General features: G+C 29.1%; 2 protein-coding genes across 2 annotated transcripts; one reads left to right on the top strand and one right to left on the bottom strand.

The window, feature by feature from the left end:
• Positions 1-548: 548 nt before the first annotated feature.
• LOC145750143 (uncharacterized) lies at positions 549-5300 on the bottom strand. Its single transcript, XM_082566100.1, has 12 exons — positions 5161-5300; positions 4896-5077; positions 4401-4640; positions 4124-4287; positions 3672-3791; positions 3309-3498; positions 2945-3177; positions 2594-2696; positions 2395-2509; positions 2211-2329; positions 1966-2074; positions 549-1510 (listed from the first exon to the last, which is right to left on the bottom strand). The coding sequence occupies exons 1-12, from the start codon at positions 5246-5248 to the stop codon at positions 1173-1175; spliced, it is 2001 nt and encodes a 666-aa protein (XP_082422226.1). The 5' UTR covers positions 5249-5300; the 3' UTR covers positions 549-1172.
• Positions 5301-18242: 12942 nt separating this feature from the next.
• LOC145764164 (uncharacterized) lies at positions 18243-22326 on the top strand. The gene is made up of 12 exons (XM_082575759.1): positions 18243-18297; positions 18564-18653; positions 18862-19043; positions 19288-19405; positions 19500-19629; positions 19995-20164; positions 20330-20587; positions 20813-21086; positions 21323-21420; positions 21548-21674; positions 21779-21937; positions 22134-22326. The coding sequence occupies exons 1-12, from the start codon at positions 18243-18245 to the stop codon at positions 22324-22326; spliced, it is 1854 nt and encodes a 617-aa protein (XP_082431885.1).
• Positions 22327-23890: the final 1564 nt, after the last annotated feature.

The raw sequence follows: 23890 nt of genomic DNA, 5'->3' as shown, positions 1-23890 counted from the left end.
GTTTTCTATTTTTGAACCTAAATCTTGTATATTTAATAAAAATCGTTTGCTTTGTATAACAATGTAATATTATTAGTATATCATATGTATTAATCAGCTAATTGTGTAACAAACCATTTAAGATTACTCTAGACATTTTCATATGATAAACAAGCTGGTTTTTTTCCAATAGTATAAAATGTTGTACCAAATAAAAACCTGTATTAGTCTAGTTGTGTGTATATATAAGTTAGTCGTTAAAGTGAGTTATTTAAGTATGTATTTTAAGTTGTTAAACATTAGCACAGTTTATATATTTAAAGTATTGGTAGGGGTCAAATGTTTTTTGATTACTTTACTTGAAATCTAAAAAGTTTTTAAAATTTACATTATATATACCTTTAAAGATCAATTTAATTGGCACATCATTTATATGTTAAAAATAGAAAAAAATTAGTTGACTGCCTAAAAAGAGATGTTATGCCCATGGGAATATCGACTATATACATTTTTGAGATACCAGATTAGACTATTTTGTATTTTTTTAAAGTTTTTATTACTGTGAGTTATGCAACTGATAAATAACTTCTATAAAAAGCAATTTGGGTAAATTATAATTAAAACTGTGTTCATTTAACACAAAACCATTTTAATAAGTGTGTCAGTTTTTGTTCAACTAGTGTTACTTAAACACAGTGTTTTAATCAGGAGTTTAATACGAAAATAATAAATAAACGATAAAAATTGCACTACTTGACGCAAAGTAAAAAAATAAGTAAGTTGTTTGTGTTATTTAAACAAATAAATATAGGAAAGAAAGGATTGAAATATGTTTACTTTACCGTTCTCCAAAAATATGGTGCTTTAAAATGACTGCGAGAATTTGCGAAAACCGTAAAAGTAATAAGATGTCTAACAAAAAACCTTAAAGATTGTAAGTAACTTGCGGAACTGTAAAGTAAACATTTATTTGAATAAAGGCAGCTTTATATACTATGCATTATATTATGTATTATATCAAGTTATAGTGTTATTTAAAGGTTTTTTGTAGGGTTTTATTTTCGACCTTACCATTAATTTTCACCCCTTTATTGTGACGCCATATGTTTCTCTATGACGTACCCTTGTACCCATAATTTTTTATGTTTCTTTCAAATGTTAATTCCTTAAATTTTAAGCTTAATTTTACAAGTCTAGAGCAATACATGAAAATTTAACAAGCACATTAAAAAGGGTAATACTAATGTTCGTAAGTTTATAGTCGCTGTAGAGAAACTTGCTATAATAGCGATAGAAGTTTCTGTAGTTGTTGTAGAAATTACTGTTGTCGTTGTTGTTGTTAAGGTTGTGGTTGTAGGAGATAAAGTTGTAGTTTCTAATTGTGAAGTAGTTGTCGTAGTCTCACATATTTCAAGTCGATGTTGTGTGTTGAAAATTCCCTCTGTCGAGTTGGACAAATTACAACCGAACAAACTAGATCGAGATGCTTCGTTGCATTCGCTCGGTGCTGGGCATTGGTCAATTGTGATTTCTAAAAAGTTTGTAAAACTTGTTATATGGTAACTTTTGCTTAAAAACTGTTTTTTTATGACGTTGCGCATTTGTATAAAAGCTCATTAGAGCAAATTAAAATTTTAATATTTTAAAAATTTGGGGTGTAAATTATAGGTTATGGTGTGCAATATTATAATATGCTTTTTAAGTTAAAATTCACGTTTAAAAAATGGTACTAAATACTGACGGTACTCTAATATATTTATTTACGTGGTTACATTTTACGTTATTTAATAAATTAAAGTAAAAATAAAAATGTTATTAAAAAATCACGCAAAAATAAAAGATGTGGTGCACAATATTTCGTGTTACGCTATAATTATGTACAGCGGTTATAAAGTTGACCTTTTATTTGAACTAAATTTACTAAACGATAAAAGAAACAAACAATGTTTTAGAGTTTTTTTTAATTAATTAAAAATAATATTTTACCTGTGTTATAAGACACAATGTAATACAAGTTTGCTCCTTGATCTAACTTGTACAAAGTTGAACTTCCAATTTCAGCCAAGGTTTCGTTATGTAACGCTATAAAACGAACCTAAAGGGTAAACAATGCTTTTAAACGTCTTATTTTGCTATCTTAATAAAAACAAGTATTAACATTTTTTATTTTTTTTAGGCAAAGTCATTAGACCTTGCTTAATACTATTTATTTATTTTAATGCCAAGTTTACCGTTATATTTGATAATGGAGGCAGAGTAATACTTGTTCCGTATTGACCAACTTGCTGAAATTCAGTAAGATGCGAACTAGTTTCATTTTCGTCCAATGTAATGCAATTCGTTTTAGTTACTGTAAACAAAATGTCTATTAATTGCTACAATAAATATACTGTATGTTTAAAGTGTTCCAATTACCATTAAAACCGATATATTGAATTTGGCACGAGTTTCCACTTGCATCAAATAACTCAGAACCTCCACCATTATAAGTGTAAGCAATCGGTCCAGTATACTCGTTGTAACTTTGGATCTATATATAGGTAAAGATAAACAATGTTTAGCCTATGTTTTATTTTATTACCGGAGATTAAGTTAATAAAGTTTAAAAACTGACTTGGAATGGAAAACTTGTCATAAACAAATTGCTCCAACTATTCGAGCTTGGATTTAACAAAATCCATTCGTTCACATTGTATGGAGTTGCAGAATATCTTGATCTAGAAATATTATTAAAATATGTTTAAAATGTGTGATCATAAATTTGAGTGTCTGGTCAAAAAACTTGAAGTTCAAGCCAAACTAAGGATACACTATTTGCTCTGAACTAGTCCGAAAATTTTGAACCAGGCTATTTGTTTTCTTTTTTTTTTAATAAAAATGAGAAATATTACTATTTCAAAGTTATGTGGAAAAATTAATTATGTTTTCGGTGTATTTTAGGTTTTTTTAATGAAGTTATTCTTACGTGAAAAATGTGTTTAGTTTTCTTCTGTTGATTAAACCCGAAGGTAAAATCTCGAGTTCGTATCTTTTAATCTCCCCATCACTGACGTCACTCAAATTCCGGTAATCCCTGGTTATATTAAACTCGGGAAGAATTTCGTTCACCGTCGGACCAGAAACGTTAAAATACAATAACGTTCCGTAGTAGATATTAATTTTATCCAAATCTTTGTTGGAAATTGGTATTGAGGCTACCTGTGTTTGTAGTTTTGGGTTTAATATTGTATAAAAACGGTTAATTTTGTTATTATGCATTGTAAAGGTGCTTTTTAGCTTAAACCAATAAATGTAAGTAAAAAAATAATTATTTTTTTTTATTTGCTTACTTCGTATAATCCTGCTTGCTGACAAATTATTATCCAATCAGCGGTCGAGCTTGGCAGTATACGAGTTCGGTTAAAAACTTGTTGTTTTGGTGAGGTGAAGTAGTAACCGTCGATGGCAATTTCTTTAACTAAACAACCATCCCCTATTAAACTTAGAAATAATGTGTCTGTAGAGCCTGCGTTAGCTAATCTAGAATAAAAAAAATGATTAAAAAATATTTAGGCAGAAAGGTGTAGTGTATATACTGTAGGTTCTGTAAGCAAAATGTGATTTTCAACTTAAAATAGATATTAAAAAATGGCAATATATACAAAAAAGTTTTATTTGAATTACCTTTTTTAAAATTATTTAAAAATACTTACCTTGCCCTCCTTAGATGCCCAGTTTCGAAATATACAATTGGTTGGATTTTCCCATTGACTGTGTAAAAATTTACTCCATGAGTAGAATTTTGTACACATGACACCAGGCTTTCTGGAAGGCTGCAAACAAAGGAATTAGTATCACTTGACACATAGTAAATTGATGACATATTGTTTCGACACTTCGTTGACGTAGGCTACTTGAAATACAATTAAATTCAAGAACTTCCAGATTACACTTTTAGTTGTAATAACCTTTTTATTTTACATCAGATTTATACCTAAATTATTCTGATTTTTTTTAAATTATGTTGATTTTATAGTTAAAGGATTTTACTATAAAAAGTATTTTGTTAAGTGTGATGATGCAATTCCTAAACTTTAGTTTATTAACAGTACATTTAAGATTTTTGTTATTTTTAAAATATATAGTAATTAACCTACTTACTTACCTAAACGTGTTATCACCAACGCCTTTCTGCAATTTCACGAAGTTAAAATATTTTCGCGAATATTGCATCGTTGATTGAAATAAAAGTTGAATATCTGAGATGTTTGACAGAAATGTGTTCGGATTATCTTCCAGAATAAACATACCTGCCATCCCAGAATCCACCTATCACAAAGAGTTAGGTTTTTGTCAAGGCTTTTTTGTATTTTAGGTAGGTCACATTTTATACAAAAAACAATTTAAATATCTGAAAAGAGTCTTTTGTATTTTCTACAGACCTGAAATGCGGAAAACCCGGGCATTGCTGCCCGATATAGAAAGGTTCCCCCAACTCTTAGATCCGGATGGGTAAAGGTTCGATAGCTGATCAAGGTACTCTCTTGTGGTCTAATGACATTGTCATAAGAAATATCTGAAGCAACAGTGGGGCCTTCAACTATTCTAACTCCAAGAAAAGAAATTATTGTGGAGTTAATTGGTACTCCATTTGATGATTTAACATCTTGTAGGTTATTGGTCTGAAATAAATTTTTATTTTAGTGAAGTAATTAATTATGATTTAACTAAAAAATGTTAAAGTCGTTATAAAGTAATTTTAGTTTTTACCATTACCCATACTATCTGTAGCTATATATTATTGAAAATGTATTTTTAAATTAGCTGCTTCTTATATGCCTTTTGACTTTACTAGAATTTAGCATAAACTGAAATGTTTTAACGTATGTTATGGCCCTTTAGTGTAATATAAGTTAAAACACTGTTTTTGTACTTACCACGTTTAGACAGATTAAATGTCCAGGTTGTACTCGTATTGTAGGGCCAGCTAACTTGTCCCCAAACACTCTTCTCGTTATGTTAAACCATGGTAGTTTAATAACATTAACATGAATAGAACGGTATGCGTCGTCACAAGAAAATTCGGTTCCGGTAATTTGAGGCAAAATGTCGATGTTTTCTGCAGTCAGATTAGCAGGTTAATAAAAAGAATAGTTGTATGCTAAATTTGTCTGTATCATAAGTTTATGTTGATTTACATACCTTTAAAATTAATTTTTTCGTTGCATATGATTTTACTAGCTTTTCCCGCACTGAATATCACCAATAAAACTAAGCTAATTACTGACATTATTTGGGCGTATTATTGTAATTACTTATTAGCACTTATAGTCGTGAACAACCTCCTAATACAAATGAGCTTGTTTTTTGCTGGCCAAAGTATTATAATACCAGCGTTGTTATAAACACAAACAAAACACAAACATAGGATTTTGTTTCATAACAAGATTAACTTTAAATACACTTAGATATACAATCTTTTGTATGTCATATAATACTGTACATCGAAACGTTCCCGTTGTGCAACTTTATACTACAGAAATTAATGTTTCACATGGTTGTTGGTGTTGGTGGACAATGCGTGGTGACGTATGTCAAAATTTTTACAAAATGTTAGGTTAAAACTATTTTTCGTTACATTACATTTTTAAAACAACTTATAGATTTTTGCCATTTAGTCTTGTGTTTATAAAAAGTATCTGTGTATTCTACTTTATCAAATTAAATTTATATTAAATGCGTTAGTTATACAAAAAAAATTTTTTGAGTAAATTTCGATAATTCAAAATAAACTAAAAAAAAATTTTACAATATTTAAAAAAAAAAATTGGTTTCCTTTTGAAAGAAAGACAGTACAAATTAATTTTGGCCAATTCCTAAAGGGTATATTTTAATTCAAAAAACGTTTAATTTTAAAGGTTACAGCCTTTCTATAGAAAACACTAATCGTGTTTATATAATATTGCGTTTAAGTAATTTTTAATTTTTGATATAGATTTTTACTCTAGGCATTGCTTGTTAAAAAAAGGTTTTTGGCCTACAAACAAAAGTTAAGTATAATAATAATATTAACTTAAAGCAATATTTTATCCATCAAATTACGTTTTGCATAATGGGTTAAAAATTATTACTAATTTTTTTTTTGGTTTGTAATAATGATGCCTGTGAAAAAAAAACATGTGAAAAAATCTCAAAAGCTCAGCTATATCCAGTACTTAAAGCAATGTAATTTAAAACCTATTTTGCATGGCTTAATATTTAAATATTTATATTTAAAATGGACCTTGTTTATGGTTTTAGTAGTTAAATCAACTTGTGTCAATTTGTTAATTTTTTTTCTAACTTACTGAGTTGCCAAAATAATTAACAACACCATGAAAAATGTAACCAAATGGTGGCGGTATTGAGAGCAATTTTTGGGTATATAACGCCTTGGACACACCTGTTTACTTGATGAGTCTATCGGTAACAATCTGTCACACATCAGTAAACGACAGACATAATAGTGATCTCGGCTATTTTACTATTCTCCCTACAACGAAGAACATGTTTACTATCGTAGCTTTTTTTTGCGATGACATTATATTTCATCTGACAAAAGTTTTTTTTATCGCACGAGGATATGTTTTTTTATCCACCACAAAAAATTCTAAAAGCGTATCCACCACAAAAAATTTTAATGATTTCAATTTAAACCCTTATGTAAACAAAACTTTTTTTTGTAAGTTACAAAGATTTGTGTATATTGGTGATCCGCCGTTGTTTTTGAACAAAATCGACTTATGGTCTTTAATTTTATTTTCGATTGGCTTCACGGTCTGTCAACGTTAAAAATCATCGACTACGATTTGACAAAGTGACTGAAAAAGTCAGTAACTTAACGATGAATAAATTACTGAAAATACTGACATTCTACATAGAATACTTTTTAACACGTTTAATAAAAGGGCATTTTTTGAAGCACAAAAATTACAAAACCAATTAAGCAACGAGGTATATTTTATGAATTCCAACATTTGCACCTTCCTAGTGTCAATCTTTTGCTTGGCTATTTTACCATTCTTCCTACAACGAAGAAGATGTTTACTATCGTAGTTTTTTTTTGCGATGACATTATATATCACCTGACAACCAGGATATGTTTTTTTGTCTACTGCAAAAAAGGAGAAATGCAAACAATTTGCGCGGTTTGTTTACATTCTTTTTTTTGCGTGCATACCGCGCGGTATATATATATGATATATATAGATGTTTTTGCTTTTAATTGGAAACTTAAGCTACAGTTACGGTATAAAAATATAAATTGAATTAAATTCGTAATTTTAAAGTTGTTAAAAATTAGTAGTTAGAAAAAAAGTGCAATAAAGATAAGTTTTGTGTCAACTCGATAAATATTAGTATCGTTATTTATCCGTAACTGCCGGTCTTAATGGTGTGTAGTGTTGTTGCAAATTAAACCCGAAAACTTTTGGTTTGCAATCTTATGGACTGTTACCGGTTTATTGGTTTTTATTATTTATTTTTGTCGTCGCATATCTGGTAAACCGAAAATTAAAAACAGAAAATTACCAGTATGCCGGTATACTGTTAATTTTTCTGTTTGACTTTAAGGTAATGGGTATTCTGTATTTTTATCAGAGATAAGGTACTGTTGGAACTTACTATTTGAGCTATCGACTCAAGGGCGAATAGTGTTTTCTTTTTAACCTATAATTTTGATGCAAGAAGAACACATTTAAACAAGGTAAGTTAAATGCTCATGGTCTGTTGATATTTTTTTTTACTATTTGTAACCGTTAAATATATTGTTATATTTTATGCAGATATAGATTTATATTTAAAACAACCTGCTAATCATGAGTGCAAATCTGAATCACCAGCAAGGTAATTTTAGTTTACCCTTTTTGTAATTCCCCCTGACCGGTATAATAAATCTCAAAACCTGTTATTACAATTCGTTTGTTAATAAATAAAACTGTTGTTTTATTAAACTTCGATGTTCCAGAAATCGATGTTCAACAACATAAGTTGAACAGGGAGATTTTCGTCCACCCTCTCCGAGTGTTCAACGACCAACCAGTAGGAACGTTTCCATACCCAAGTATTAACCAATTTTTGTTATTATTCTGCGTAACTTTGAATAGTATACATATACATTTAATAACATTATGTAATACAGATCGCTATGTTTGGCGTTTCAATCAAGCAAACGAAAGTTGGGAATGAGTACTAATTGAAGCAACAAGATGACAATTTTTTTACATGACCAAACGACTAAAAAATTTTATTTTAGTTGTTGCTTAAAAGTTAGATAGCGTTTTAATAAAAATTGTTGGCAAATTTTTATGTTGTGTTTACTATAAAATTTTAAAATTTCGTATTCGGTATTAATAGCATGTAATAAATACAAACAAAAACGATTTTTTGCAAATTTAATTTCAATAACCGGTTCTGACAGCCAGCTCGAATAGTATCCACTATAATTATGCATATCAAGTGTATAGTACAATATATGTGCAATTAAACAAATAATTGTTTTGTTGTTAAAATTTTCTATTAAATGGTAACAACTTTATTTATGATTTATTATTCTTTCTGATTTTTCTGCAATTTTAATAATAATACGCATGAACAAACACAAATCAAAACAATAACCACGTCCGGGCATTTGTGTTAGTGCAACCATTTAGGACTGCACGTGTTTTTTAAGAAGGTTAAGTTTAAAAGGATTCCAAATCAAGAAATAAATGAGTTAAACTGTACAGGTAATTAAACAGACTTCTGTGAATGAATAATCTTGGTTATGCTAAAAATGCATACAATTATGTTAAAATAATGAAATTAAAGTTTTGATGTTTGTGATTGTAGCTGTTATTCATTTGATTCAAAGAATCAAATCACAATCTGCTTGAAAGATTTTTTGAAAGTTAAAGGTACGTTAGCAATTCACTTATAATTTTGTAACTGTTTCTTTGCAATTCTTAAAGTTTAAAATTTTAATTTGAATGTGATGATATAAGACAGGTTGAGTTTCTAGTATTTTTAAAAGGCTATTAATCATTAAATATATACTAATAAACAGTCAGCGCTGTATTGTTAGAACACTTTGGATTAATTTTCTAAGCGTTTATAATGTTGTGCCCTTAAGTAAGAACAGGACTAACGCTAAAAACGGTACTAACTTCCGTGAAACAAAGAACAATTGGCAGATTGCTCTTCAAAAAATTGTAATTACTAGTACCTTAAGCTATACAAAATCTTTAACTTATTTTTTTATAAATTTGCTGTAGTTAAAATTGTAAAAACACGTTTAAAAACCTTTTTAAACGCGATTTCACGAACTTTAGTGGGACGTAACAATGGTAAAAACGACGTTTCGACATACGCTTTCAGTGTTTTTTACGCGCTTTAAAACTGCAATAGTTTATTTTTTTAATTAAAAAGATGAATTTGAAATTCAAGAAACAAGTTTATCAAATAAAAAACATTTACTTGATTTATATTTATTGCTTTGTCATTATAAAAAAGTACTTTACTGAATCAGGTTACTGCCACAACAATTAAAAAGAACAATAATAATTGCACCATCTTATGCAAGTAAAGAAGGTAAATTAAAGACTGCCTAATAAAATATGCATATTATTTATGTTTTTATTATCATGTTGGAATTTTATTTAAATTTGTGAACCCTGTTTCAGTTTTGTTTTTACCATAAACTGTCACCTTATTGGTGTAAATGCGTGGCATTGTGACGTCATCTTTCTCAATGACGTAAATATTTTTATTTGACGTTGCTACGTTTGTTTTTGATGTTAGTTCTTTAAAAGATTCCGGAGGTAATTCTACAGGTCTAAAAAATTAAAAAAAGAATTTAGTGCTTTTTTGTGTTTTAATTGTTTTCTGGGTATAAAAATATGACTTACTTTTTATGTAATGTAAATGTAGATTTGGTTTTGCAAAACTTCACGAAACACAGATAAGCTAAACCAACGGATAGAAATATCGATGTCGGGATCGTGATTGCAAGTACTATCTTCAAAACTTCACTAAATAAAACATACCATGTTAATACATTTATAAAAATCACCATGTTGTACATAAATTACCAAAAAAATCAAAAACCATATGTACCAAAAACTTACTTGTGGTTTAAACTGATTAAAAAAGTGAATTTTGTTGGCTATCATTTTTTACCTTAAATTAAAATACTTACGGGTTAATTTTTTCATGACTTTCTGTTGTAAATGTACTCGGCAAAAATGTGGTATTCAACTCTAATTTTGTTGATGTAGTTACGATAGTTAAATTAGGCTTAGTAAAGAACATAGTTAAAACGCGAGTCGTTGTTTTTGGTATTTCTGTCGTTGTGTTGCTACTATCAGTTGTATAGTCCAACGTAGACGTCGTATTGTTTATAATTTCAGTGTAACCATTACCATTTAAAGCTGTGGCAGTGGTTTTCAGATCTACTGTTGCAGTTGATGAGGCTGTGTTAAAATTTTTGTCTTTTATAGTTACTGAAAAATTGTAAGTTGTATTTGTGTGTAAAGATGTTGAAGTAGTTGTTGCGTCGTTTAAATTTGTTGAAGTTGATTGTGTTGTAGATTTTGAAATATGTGTTGACATTCCTAAAGTACTTGACTGAACAGTTGATAAATTTGAAGTCGCAGTAGATAAGGTAGCTAAACTAACACTTGTAGTATCCTGTGATGTATAACTAGTTATATTGTCTGCTGTATAAATTAAAGTAGCTGTTGTTGTTGGATTTTTCGTTGTTGCTAAGGTTGTAGTTGTAGTAGGTAAAGTCGTAGTTTCTGGTAAATTAGTCATCGTCGTATCTAAATTTGAATTAGTCGTTGTAGTTTCTGATTGTGAATAATTTGTCGTAGTTTCGCATACTTCAAGTCGATGTTGTGTGTTAAAAATTCCCTCCGTCGTGTTGGACAAACTACAACCGAACAAACTAGACCGAGATGCTTCGTTGCATTCGCTTGGTGCTGGGCATTGGTTAATTGTAATTTCTAGAAATATGTTTAAAACAGGTTATCACTTTTTACCTGAAATCAGTATTATTTTCAAAATTCAAAAAAAATAAGCTTAAGTATCAGTATTGTCAAAAAAAATTATAAAAATTATTGGTAGTGATGGCAATATTTCGTGTGTTTGACCATTTTATGATCAGTTTTTTTTTTAATTGGTTACTTTACAAAAAAAATTGCAGTTTTAATTAATATTTTTAAAAATAACATTAAAAAGTTGTGCTGCATAATTATTTTCGTGTTGTGTGTTTTATTTCTATACGGTAAAAATTGGTAAAGTTTACCTGTACTATCAGACACTATGTAATACAAGTTCGCTCCTTGATCTAACGTATACAAAGTTGAACTACCAACTTCAGCTAAAAGACCAGGTTGTAAAGATATGAAACGAATCTACAAAGTAAAAACAAATTTCATTTTTAATTTTAGATTTATTTGAACGATATAGCTAACCAAATACAAATTATTATATCAACTTGTTATAGCTGATATTATTGTTTTGTTTACTTTAGTAAAGTAGTTACAGCTAATTAAATATCGCTAGTTGTAATGCCAAGTTTACCGTTATATTTGATGATGGAGGCACAGTAATACTTGTTTCGTATTGACCAACTTGCTGAAATTCAGTAAGATGCGAACTAGTTTCATTTTCGTCCAATGTAATGCAATTCGTTTTAGTTACTGTAAACAAAATGTCTATTAATTGCTACAATAAATATACTATATGGTTTAAAGTGTTCCAATTACCATTAAAACCGATATATTGAATTTGGCACGAATTTCCACTCTCATCAAATAACTCAGAACCTCCATCATTATAAGTGTAAGCAATCGGTCCAGTATACTCGTTGTAACTTTGGATCTATATATAGGTAAAGATAAACAATGTTTAGCCTATGTTTTATTTTATTACCGGAGATTAAGTTAATAAAATTTAAAAACTGACTTGAAATGGAAAACTTGTCATAAACAAATTGCTCCAACTATCCGAGCTTGGATTTAGCAAATTCCATTCGTTTGCACTGTACGGGGTTGTAGCATATCTTGGCCTAAAAATATAAATAAAAGTATTTTTACTTGTAGTAGCAGGCTGAAATTTATAGATTATATTTAAATAAATGCCACACTGTTTAAGCCCGGCCTGCATATAGCTTAAGCACGCCTTAATTAAACAGCATATGCCGATAAAAATATAAAGTTTGTTTATAGGCTCTATAAATTAAGAAAATCTTACGTGAAAGTTGTGTTTAGTTTTCTTCTGTTGATTAAACCCGAAGGTAAAATTTCGAGTTCGTATCTATTGTGCTTATGTCTTGTGCTTATGTCTAGGTGGAAGGATGTTGTTAAACGAGTGACCTGGAAATGGGAAGTTATCTCTTATATCACCTGGATTATTCATCATCGGATCTACACCGCCTTCTTCCATAAAATCATCTTCTGGGGTTCGTTTCTGTCTTGATATTTCTTCAGGTTGATGCTCTGGATCGATATCAAGTAATTTCGGAAACTTTTTTCTTGAATATTGTTTTTGTGAATTAAAGTGATTAAAAGTATTGTCTGATATTTTGGCAATGGGATCAGGTTTATCTTTTTCATTTGCTCTTTTGTGGATGTCATAAGATTCAACAACATTGTTAATAAAAAATAATAGCACAACCTGTGCTATAAGCGCAGATTTCAAGATGTTTCCAAAGGTCATTTTTTTAAATTTATCTTTATTTAGTTCAATGTCTAAATAAACAATTCTTTCTACAGTTTTTATTTAACTAAAGTTGGTCTTACTTATACAATAGTTATCTAAGTACTAATGTGTTAAACATTGGATTAGGGCTGTAGAAAGATTTTGAAGTATATTCGTCTGAAATCAATCATAAAAGACATTTATAAGTGACTTGCTATCTGTAAGATAATTCCAAAATTCGTGAATGCCCAAGCATGGTATTTGCTTTGTCACTGCAAAATATTTAAAAAAAATATTTTGTGTATTGACTCTTTTTTAATTTTCTTTTTTTATGATATATTTCTTTTCGGCAATTTTTGTTAAATTATATGGAATTTATTACATACTTTTTATTAATAAAGTTCAAACATCAGCTATTTCGAAGGGCAATGTAAAATACGTACCTAGACTAATCAAGGATTTTTAGTTTAATCAAGAGAAAAAAAATTACAACAAATTACAGATTAAATATTTTTTAGACCAAAAAATTAAATTAAACATAACCTTAATTGGATTTATTCATTAATCTGTGCTTTCTAAAATTAAATTTTATTTTCTTCGCGATAATTGCATCACAGGGTTTATATATAAAAATAAAACGTCACTTAAACCTACAAGTCATTGTATTATACGTCATTTGGTGGCGACATTATCTTGTGGTGTATATATAACGGCCGGGGGCTTCTTTTTTAATCAATCTTATCTAGTATGACAATTTAAGTTATTTAATGTCAGAGTTGTGCAACACACTATCAAGCTGTTTCAACATTTTATAATATTTTGGTATTAGCTAGAATTTTAAATTAATGTTCAGGATAAAATGATAGTTAGACCAATGTGATTTTTTTTGATTTAGTGGCAATAAAATGGTTAGGATTATAAGAACAAGAAATGTAGAGGCAGGATACTTATAAATAAACCCCCACTAATCTTTTGTTTGTTTATAATTTAGACAAAATCATCACTCAATATATATTTTTCTTTAATGTTGTTTAAAATTTAACTTGGTCGTATAAGTATGGTATTGAACCTTTTTATACTTTAAATAACAAAAGCAACAAATTTAAAAATAATAACGTTTATTTATAACTTATTAATAAACAAAAACTATTAACACGCGTTTATGCAAACTACTGTAAATTAATTAATTTTTTATTAGAAAGAAAAAAAGAAATAACATAAGAATCATAGTTAGTGTTATAATCAGTGTTAAAAACACAAACGTTAAATTAATATACAAATCAACCGAAAGTATTGTTAATTAAAACTCTAACGGTGCCGTCTTTTTTGCGGCAAACAAGATCGTCAATCCCGCTTCCGTCCATATCCAGCGCTAACATTTTTGTGTTTCTGAGTGCACAGAAGTTTGAATAATCTGCAGACCAATCGGGTGTTGAATTAAAACCGGGAAGTTTCGAAAATGAAATCCTTATTATGCTAAAAAAATTAAATTAAAGATTAAGTATGTAGAATAGCATCATAGGCAAAGATGAATAAAGTCAATATTTAAACGATTGCTGTAACTTAATTTAGTTCTAGAAAGTGATGTGTTTTGGTGAATATAGGATTTAAAATAAAAATCAGAAAATAAAATGTTGCAAACTCACCCAGTTTTTATATCTCTACATAACAAATCATCTGCACCATCCCCATCAAAATCTCCAGATATAACATTTGGATTGCTGAATGATGTACAAAGACCTGTGGGGCCTGACCAGTCCAAATTGGAATACTGGTTGTCAGCTGTGCCAAGATAAATTTTGCTAAGAAATAAAAAAAACATTTTTAATAACAATAAAAAAATATTTTTAATATATAAATAAAGAATAAACGCATTTATGGCAAGTTTTATATAACTATAAATTATAAGGTAGTATTAAGTCAATAACCTGCTTGTATACTTACACACTATCGTCTTGTTCTGTGTAACAAGCCAAATCTGTTTTGCCGTCCGCGTCGTAATCCCCTGGAATAAGATCTGCACACGTCCAGTCAGCTTTTCAAATTTGTTCAGCGAAACTCACTTCTATAACTATAATTGTCAATTTTAAGATTTTTGAACTTATACTTATTTTTTATAATGCAAAAATAAAACAACACTTTGTTAATTGATATTAGAATAACCAATGTGTAAATAAAAAAGAGAATTTTCACACTGTTTTATTGCTTTAAATGCTATAAGAATATTATAGAAGTTTAGCGTTTATTTGTGATTTACCGGTTTACCGGTAGGGCAAGACTCCGTATTGCAGTTTATCTCTTCAGTATCAGACCCGGGACATCCCCCAGTGCCAGCAACACCTCCATTACAAGTTCGGCTTCTGTAAACAATAAAATTAGTTGAGTAATTTTTACCCTTATGGCAGTGTAGTGTTAAAGTGAATGAGCAAAAACGTCTAGTTATTGCATTTGTTTAGGTATAAGATTAAAATTATGATATTTCTAAGGTTTTACTAACAAAAAAGCATAACATTAAGTATACAACATTAGAACAATTTAAAATGTATTTAAAAGGGTATGTATGTTTTTTAGTAAACTTGCCTTGTTTGTACACCTGTTCCACAAGACGAAGAACACGTCGACCAAGCTCCCCACACCGACCATTCGTTTACAACAGTTGTAGTTGCTTGGGACGTTGTTGAAGCAGGCGTTGTTGTGGTTGTTGTAGTTGTTGTTGTTGAACCTGCTTGGGTTGTTGTTGTTGTGGTTCCTGGGCATTGGTAATAAACTTTCAATTGGAAAATGTCTTCGACTGCAAAATTTATTCGGTTGCGTACGACGGGCTTTCCAGTTTCTTTGTCGATGATTGTTGGTTGGCCGTTTTTACTGAACGAATAACCACCGTAGTGCATAATTGAGTTTGTGTCGTAGCGTGATCCCAGTGAATTAATGTCAGTACGAAGTTGAAAGTTGTGTTCTTTATCTAAAAAATTATTTTGATTTTGAATATTCAGTTTAAGGCTGGCATTAGCGTAAAATTTTGTAATTGATTTCACTTAACTGGTTGACTAATTTGCATTTGCGATAACTTTAGTTTTATAGCACAATAGTTAAAACTGTCAAACAAAAGGTTCAATACGTACCGATTTGAACATTCTCGAAATTAACAGTGACGTATGTATCTCTGTCTGGTCTCGACTGTTCGTGCCAAAATCCAAGTGCATGCATAATCTCATGTTGTACAATTCCAGTATATTCACAACCGTTACCAATAGAAATTTGTTGTCCTCCCCCTTTCCGCCTAACAAAAGACCTAAGTTTAAAAAAATATATAAATATTTGTATTTTGCAAGGCTTCTCCTAAATTACAATTTTTTATCAATTAAATTTCTTGAGTAGAGCCGTAATTTTATTTTAAAACCAGAAAAGTATTTTTAATTAAAGTTTTAAAACCTACCAGCACCCACTGCCGCTTATAAACTGAATGTAATCATTTTCATTCGTCCTTGCTATTAGATCAATGCAAGTACAAGTCGAGAATTTATCAATTGCACTCGCCAATGCACTTTTGCCTGCACTATCTAAAAATAAAATATAACTTAGATGTTCAATTTTTTTCAATTAAATAAAAACAATTTATTATTTAAAAATTGACTTATTTTAATTTTGATATTCAACTTACTCATTGTATGTGAAATTGTATAAGGAACCTTTGGTCGTCCGTTAACAACATTTAGATTCCATTTTCTTAAACCAGTTCCAGCAGCTTTATAAGCCGTTTCGTTATAATTCTAAAATAATAAACATAAATTTTTATAAAACAAAATTTAATCTATAGCAGTTAACACAATTAAATAAAATGTTACTTATTCTAACTAATACAACCAATTACTCTTAGTTTTAGAATTCTTACCAATTTTTAGATAACAATTCAATAAAATATAAATGTAAATAACCAATTTTATTCGATTTTTAACAAAGTATAACTTACTTGAATAATGCTTTGTTTGCTGTCATCGTTAAATTTTATATCTCCTTCGAACAAGCCCTCATTTCTACAATCACAACTAATAGGGCATCCACTACTGTCTATCTCGCGCCCCAAAACTGGGCAAACATTTTCACAAACTGAGGTGTCAAAAGCACATACAATATCACCTCTACCTTCTAGTGTATTATCTGTTTAAAACATTTTTTGTTAGAAAAAAAAATATATATTTTTAAATTTTTAGATTTTAAATTATTTTAAATTAGTTGCTACATACTTTCGCTGCACCAATTTATGTCTATAATAGATGGAGGATCGTTGTACATCGAGGTGTCTGGATTAAGTATATCTTCACAAGTTCGTATAGGGTAACCTTTCACAAAAATAAGAATTTTAAATTAGTTTAAACATTTTTTGTTTATGTTTAAAAAAAATATACAATACATTTTTCATTTTTTAGCTTCAATATTTTTTTCTTTGTTGTTATACTTTTAAATCTGTATTATTAAACGTTTTTTTAATTATATATTAACTTAAAAAATATTCTACCTGTTGCCATAGCAAATATGGAGCTTATTCCAATTAATACTGTAAAGCGATTCATATTAACAAACTTTTTTATTAAAATAAAGCAGTCTTGATGAAAATTAGAAATGAATAAGTAAGTGCTTACATCGCGTTATATACCAACTCAGGTTATTGTTAAAATCATAATTACTTTATTTTTTTAAAGGTGCGATTTTTTAAACAATGCAATCTTTTGTTTTCTTGTGTTTCTTTTTATTCAGTTTTTTGTTTCCTTTTATTCAGTTTAAGTTTTTAAACATTAGATTATATTGTTATTTTAAACTTATTGTTTTAATAATTGTCCTTCGTTTTAATAATTAGTTTTAGAACGTTAGTTAGCCTATTAACAATAATTAAAAATATTTTTTGGGGGGTTTAAATTAAATTATTTGTAAGTAAACGATTTTGATATTTAATTCTTAAAAAAAATAAATTTAAATGTTTGAAATTGTTATTCTGTATAGGTATTGGTTTTAGTAAAATAACATTTAATTTTTTTTAATTTTTTTTAATTTGCTTATTTGTGTATGAACAATGTGGTTTAAGGATTATCTGTTATTTGTTATCATAAAAACAGATTAAAAAGGTGACACTTAATTAAATCACATTTTTAATGACGTCATCTTGAATATATTTTCATTTTAATAAAAATAAACTTATTGTTACAACTAATATTGCAACAGTTTTTATCATTTGATATTGTTAATGTAGCTTCTTTTATGCTATGTTAATTTTATCATTTTTTTAAAATTTTTGTCCACGTTTTACGTGAATTTTAATTGCCGTGTTTCAACAACTTAACATAACACGTATTACGTAATTCCTTTTCCAGATTCTGTTATTACGTCATCAATCGGACAACAAACAAACACATCCTAATAATCAAAAGTTGGTTAAATCACCCAGGAAATCGATGACGTCATTTACAGGTAAAAATTTCTATAAAACGAAAATTTTTTTCTCGAATATTACAGTTGAATTAATATTTATTATATATTAAAACAACAATTTCTCTTAATATAGCTAAATCATGTTGGTTTCTACTTTCTTTGTTTTATTGGTGGTTGGATGCAGTGTGAACGCGGGTAAGTTATATTGTTTTTGATGCAAATTTTGTATTTTATAATGCTATTGTAATTGTCTTAGATTTTAATATTTAACTGCTTCGGTTAGTTTAAACTACTATAACAAAAAATTACAATTTTTGGATTTTTAACAAGATTTTTTACATTTTTTTACTTTGTTTAAATTAATAAGGGTTATTTATATTTGTTATAGTCAAAAAGATATAGTAACTGTTAATTTTTTTTGTTTTATACATATTAACATTTTTTTAAAAAAACGTTTTTAGACATTTGTGATAAAGTTTATCAAGCAGTAAATTTAAACAAAATAGAAGGAACAGAAACACCTAGTCCAATAGAAGTCAACATTTGTTTCAGTAAGTCTTCGGTTTATTTTTAAATATTTTTTTACCAATAACATTTTTATTGAGTATTAATATATTTGCATAATATTTTTATTTTGTTTTGTTACTATTAAAAATGTCTAAAAAGGCAATCAATGTTTGATTCAATATTTTAAAATATGAAATCGTTTGTTATATTTATGTTTTTGGTGTTTTATATTTAAACGACATTTGTTTTTAGATCAAATCCAGGACGTGAGCTTTAAATGCAAGTTTGACACCTCAGCCTGTGAGCAAAATTGTAGAATCACTGGATATGAATCTGACGAAATAGGATGCCCAATTAGTTGTAATTGTAAGAGTGACGGATTTTTGGAAGAAGACATTAAATTTGAAGAGCAAGATTTAAATATGATCAGAAGGGTAATTTAAAAATAATGAATTGTAATTTGCTAAAAATATTAAAATGTTTATTAAAATTTATTAAGATAACTGTAATCTTTAAAAAATAAAATAACTTTTATTATATTAAAAAAGCACGGTTAATATTTCAATACTAGTCTATAAAATTTACAACAGACATATTTATACCAACAGAAGTAAATATATAACATATTTATAAACTGTTTTAACAAACACATATATTGATTTTGATTTTTTTTTTCAGAATTATGGTTTTACTCCCACTGATGTGGAGTTCGCAGCATCTGTCGGACTACTAAGATGGGATGGAATAAAGGAAGATGGAAGAATTAAAGTTCCATACGTCATAGATTCCACTATAGGTTAGTCACGTAATTTTTTAACTTAACTTAAATCAAAAAGGATGAATGAATATTTTTCAAATATCTTTTACTTGGAAAACTTTTTTCTTTTTAGGCACCAAAGCACGAACTGCTATTGAGTTAGCAATTAATGATTACTCAAATCTTACTTGTATCGATTTTGTTGAAAATGGGGAAGCTAATTCTAATGATTACTTGGCCTTTGTAGCTAAAGGAGGTTGTTGGTAAGTTTATTAAGTCGCGATTAACCATTATTTTACAAAAAAATTATGTCTTTAAATGTAACTGGCTTTTTTATATTAATCTTTATCCTCGGTGTGAAAAGGTTGACATCATAGCCTAAACATATAGTAACATCAATTACCTGGACCCAGTCTCGAGTTGCCTTTGGCAGTTTTGTATATTATAGAATATAATTTCCCGGTAATTATGAAGCTGAATTAATGTTGGCTCAGCACGAGTTCATACGCTTTATACCGCCTTACTCAAGGACGCTGCAGCACGAGTGCGGTGGGGATCAAACCCACAACTTCATGTACTGTAGAAAAGCATATATCAAGCTTATTCGATATTAAAATGTGCATTACAGGTCTTATGTTGGTAGACGGGGAGGTAGACAAGATATTTCAATCGGATATGGCTGTGAATGGAAGGGAGTTATACAACATGAACTTATGCATGCTCTTGGGTTCTGGCATGAACAATCAAGACCAGATAGAGATGAACACGTGACTGTACAATACGACAACGTCATTGAAGGTTTGTATTTAACATTACAAGATAACAAAATTATTTATTTCTTTGGAAAAATCACATTCTTAGCACTTGTTAAAGATTAAAAATTGACAAGCTATAGTAAATTAGGAATATACTGTTACGCCTTTATACTTGTAAATTAAGTTTTATTTTCTTTTACTTGTATAGGACGGGCTCACAACTTCAACAAACGGACAGCAATCTATTCATTCGAATCTCCGTACGACCTTACTTCTATTATGCACTACGGGGGTTATGAATTCTCGAAAAATAAGCAACCTACTATTATTGAAAAATTAACCGAAAAACCAGTAGTATCACAACGTGCGGGTTTTTCTACAGAAGATGTAAATCAGATTAATGCGATGTATCAGTGCGATATAATGCCCATTACAACTACTACAACAACAGTGGCACCAGTTATCGGTAATGTTTAATAATTAGCAAGATAATGTTTTAGTGTTCAATAATAAGATTTTTACATGACTTTTAATGCAATTATTTTGGTAACTTCTTTATGTGGTTTGTGAAGTATTAAAAGGTTTCAGCATAAATTTTGAACTAATTAAACTGATTGGGTCGGGAATTTTTTACATTTGGTAAGTTAGTCTAAAACTATAAGAAATATTCTAAAAATTAAATGATTTTTAGCTTCAACGTGGTCAGAATGGACCCCATGGTCCTCTTGTTCAGTAACCTGCTCTGGTGGGTCTCAAACCCGAAAACGAACTTGCCAAACATTAGAGGGCACCGCCGCCAGTGGGTGCTACGGAGTATCAACCAAGACCCAGAAATGTGAAACTCAGGAATGTGTAACAACGACAGCACCAACAACCACAACAACTTCGTCAGTGATTGGTTATTGGTCTAACTGGGGTAATTGGGGATCTTGTTCAAAATCCTGTGGGGATGGGTATCAGTGGAGGTAAAATATTTTAAAATGTTTTTATTTGAAAAATTTCTCTGACAAATTACTTCTTTACACAAATTACTTTATAATTACTTTATATCTCTTTGACAAATTACTTTATATTTGTAGGATAAAAACCTTTAACCTCATCTTAATGTGATAAACTCACAAAAATTTTTCTGTTTATTTTTAAATTTGATTTAAATAGATTTTAATTATAAATTAAAGTACATTTCTTAATACCTTTTTAGATATCGAAATTGTGTTGGAGGATCTGCAGGATTGGGAGGTTGCTCTTCCGGATCTTCTTGGTCAGGAAAGCGATGTAACCTAAAAACATGTGTCAAAGGTAAATTAATTTTGTTAAGGATTAAAATTAAAGCTAAAAATAGAAAATTCAATGTATTCGTATGATAACGCACTTATATATACTCTTGGAATTTAACATTTTAAAGCTTTCAACGTCGTTGCCGTAGATTCTCTGTTCGTTAACAATAAGTGGACTACAACTTCATGGTCGTGTTCTTATGGAAAATATTTATTCGGAGATTTTAACGGTGATGGAAAAACTGACGTTGTCTGTTTCTACAGTAGTGACTGGATGTAAGTAAAATTATTACAAAATAACATATCCATAAAAGGCTCTAATTAAAGTATTTTGTATTGGTTTACTTTTAACACTAAGTAAAAATTAATGTATGTTAAAGACGACTGGCATTGGCCGATAAGTCAGGGACTTTCCCGGAAATCACGTGGTCTGGATACACTTCGTTGTGTAAAGACTTCGGTGAGCAGACAACCATATTAAGCGGCGACTTTAACGGGGACGGAAATGACGATTTACTGTGCCAAGCGCATGCAGATGGGTAAATTTTAAATTTGTGGACAAATTGAGATATGAAATTAAACTAAAGAACTAATTATAAACAAAGAGATCTAGCTTAACTGCATTTTTTTGGTAACTATAACAGCTATATATAAACTTGTGCTGTAATGTTCTTTAGTTTTAATAATCTAATTACTTATTGGCAACACTTAGTAACAAAGTTATTTTTCTATTAGGCAAATTCGTGTTAGTTTTTCATTTAACTCTGAATTTTCAAAAGAAGTCGATTGGTCAGGAAAATATTCAGAATTCTGCCAAGCTGGTGTAGGCAAATTAGAAGCCCATGACATTAACGGGGATGGTTTATGTGATTTAGTTTGTACAACCTCCAAAGGGTTTACTGAAGTGTTGTTAAACACATATGTATAAATTACTTGGGCTTTTTAAGTTTTTTAATAGTTTGTTAAACGGAAACAGAAATTAAATATGTGTGTGTAATTTATGTGTGATTTACAGTTATAGAATTGTTTTATTATATTAGAATTTTGTGATTTTCTTGAAAAATAAATGTCGTTATCCATATTTTATTTCTTTAATTTTCTTATTTTCAAAACATAAATATCAATTATTAATGCGCTTGAATAATTTCAAATCAAAATAATAATTACATCCGGGTACTCCTGTATATTTGTAACAATTTGCGATTTGTTTATTTTAATCCGCCACTCTCTAACTTTTCGCTTAGCCTAAGAGAACCCGTTACCAAAGCCCTAACTTAGGCTTTTACGAAGGACCACAAATAGCTTTATTTTAGGCTTAACCTAGGCTTAAGATTTAGATGTTTAATTTACAGTTGGAGTAAGTTTAAATGGGAGGCCTCCCAGCAACATTGAGAGGCCAACCGCTTCTCCGTACGTGGATATTCATTGGTTTTATAAGCGCGTCTGATCAGCTTGTAGTGCCTTTCGGCCGATAGCTTAGATCGACTGTTCGCTTAATTTTGAATATCGGATCACCTACGCTATGGCAGCAACTGTTTTCCCCTAAATTTTGTCACAGTTTCAGCGCTTTAGTCCTCCGTAGCCTTTAGGTCGCTCGCTAGTTTTTTAGGTAGATGTCTATAGCGCTTGTAGAGCTTGGTTGGTTTGTTATAGACTAAAGTAGAGGTGGTTAGTTATAGCTTGGTTGATTTGTTAAATAGCTAGTTAGTTATACAATTCGTTTTTTTATAGACTGAATAGAGCTAGTTGGTTATAGAGCTTTATTTATTGCAGTTTTTACTAGATGATATTTTTGTTAAGTTTGCCTTCTTTTTTTAGAATGTAACGTTAGATGTCTATTATATTTAAAGTTTGTGTAATTAATAGTATAATTCGCAGTTTTCTATTTTTGAACCTAAATCTTGTATATTTAATAAAAATCGTTTGCTTTGTATAACAATGTAATATTATTAGTATATCATATGTATTAATCAGCTAATTGTGTAACAAACCATTTAAGATTACTCTAGACATTTTCATATGATAAACAAGCTGGTTTTTTTCCAATAGTATAAAATGTTGTACCAAATAAAAACCTGTATTAGTCTAGTTGTGTGTATATATAAGTTAGTCGTTAAAGTGAGTTATTTAAGTATGTATTTTAAGCTGTTAAACATTAGCACAGTTTATATATTTAAAGTATTGGTAGGGGTCAAATGTTTTTTGATTACTTTACTTGAAATCTAAAAAGTTTTTAAAATTTACATTATATATACCTTTAAAGATCAATTTAATTGGCACATCATTTATATGTTAAAAATAGAAAAAAATTAGTTGACTGCCTAAAAAGAGATGTTATGCCCATAGGAATATCGACTATATACATTTTTGAGATACCAGATTAGACTATTTTGTATTTTTTTAAAGTTTTTATTACTGTGAGTTATGCAACTGATAAATAACTTCTATAAAAAGCAATTTGGGTAAATTATAATTAAAACTGTGTTCATTTA

This window comes from Corella eumyota, chromosome 1 (assembly GCF_963082875.1).
Source record: "Corella eumyota chromosome 1, kaCorEumy4.1, whole genome shotgun sequence".
Classification (NCBI taxonomy): Eukaryota; Metazoa; Chordata; class Ascidiacea; order Phlebobranchia; family Corellidae; genus Corella; species Corella eumyota.
The sequence above is the reverse complement of the archived record's forward strand: the minus strand, read 5'-3'. Positions and strand labels throughout refer to the sequence as shown.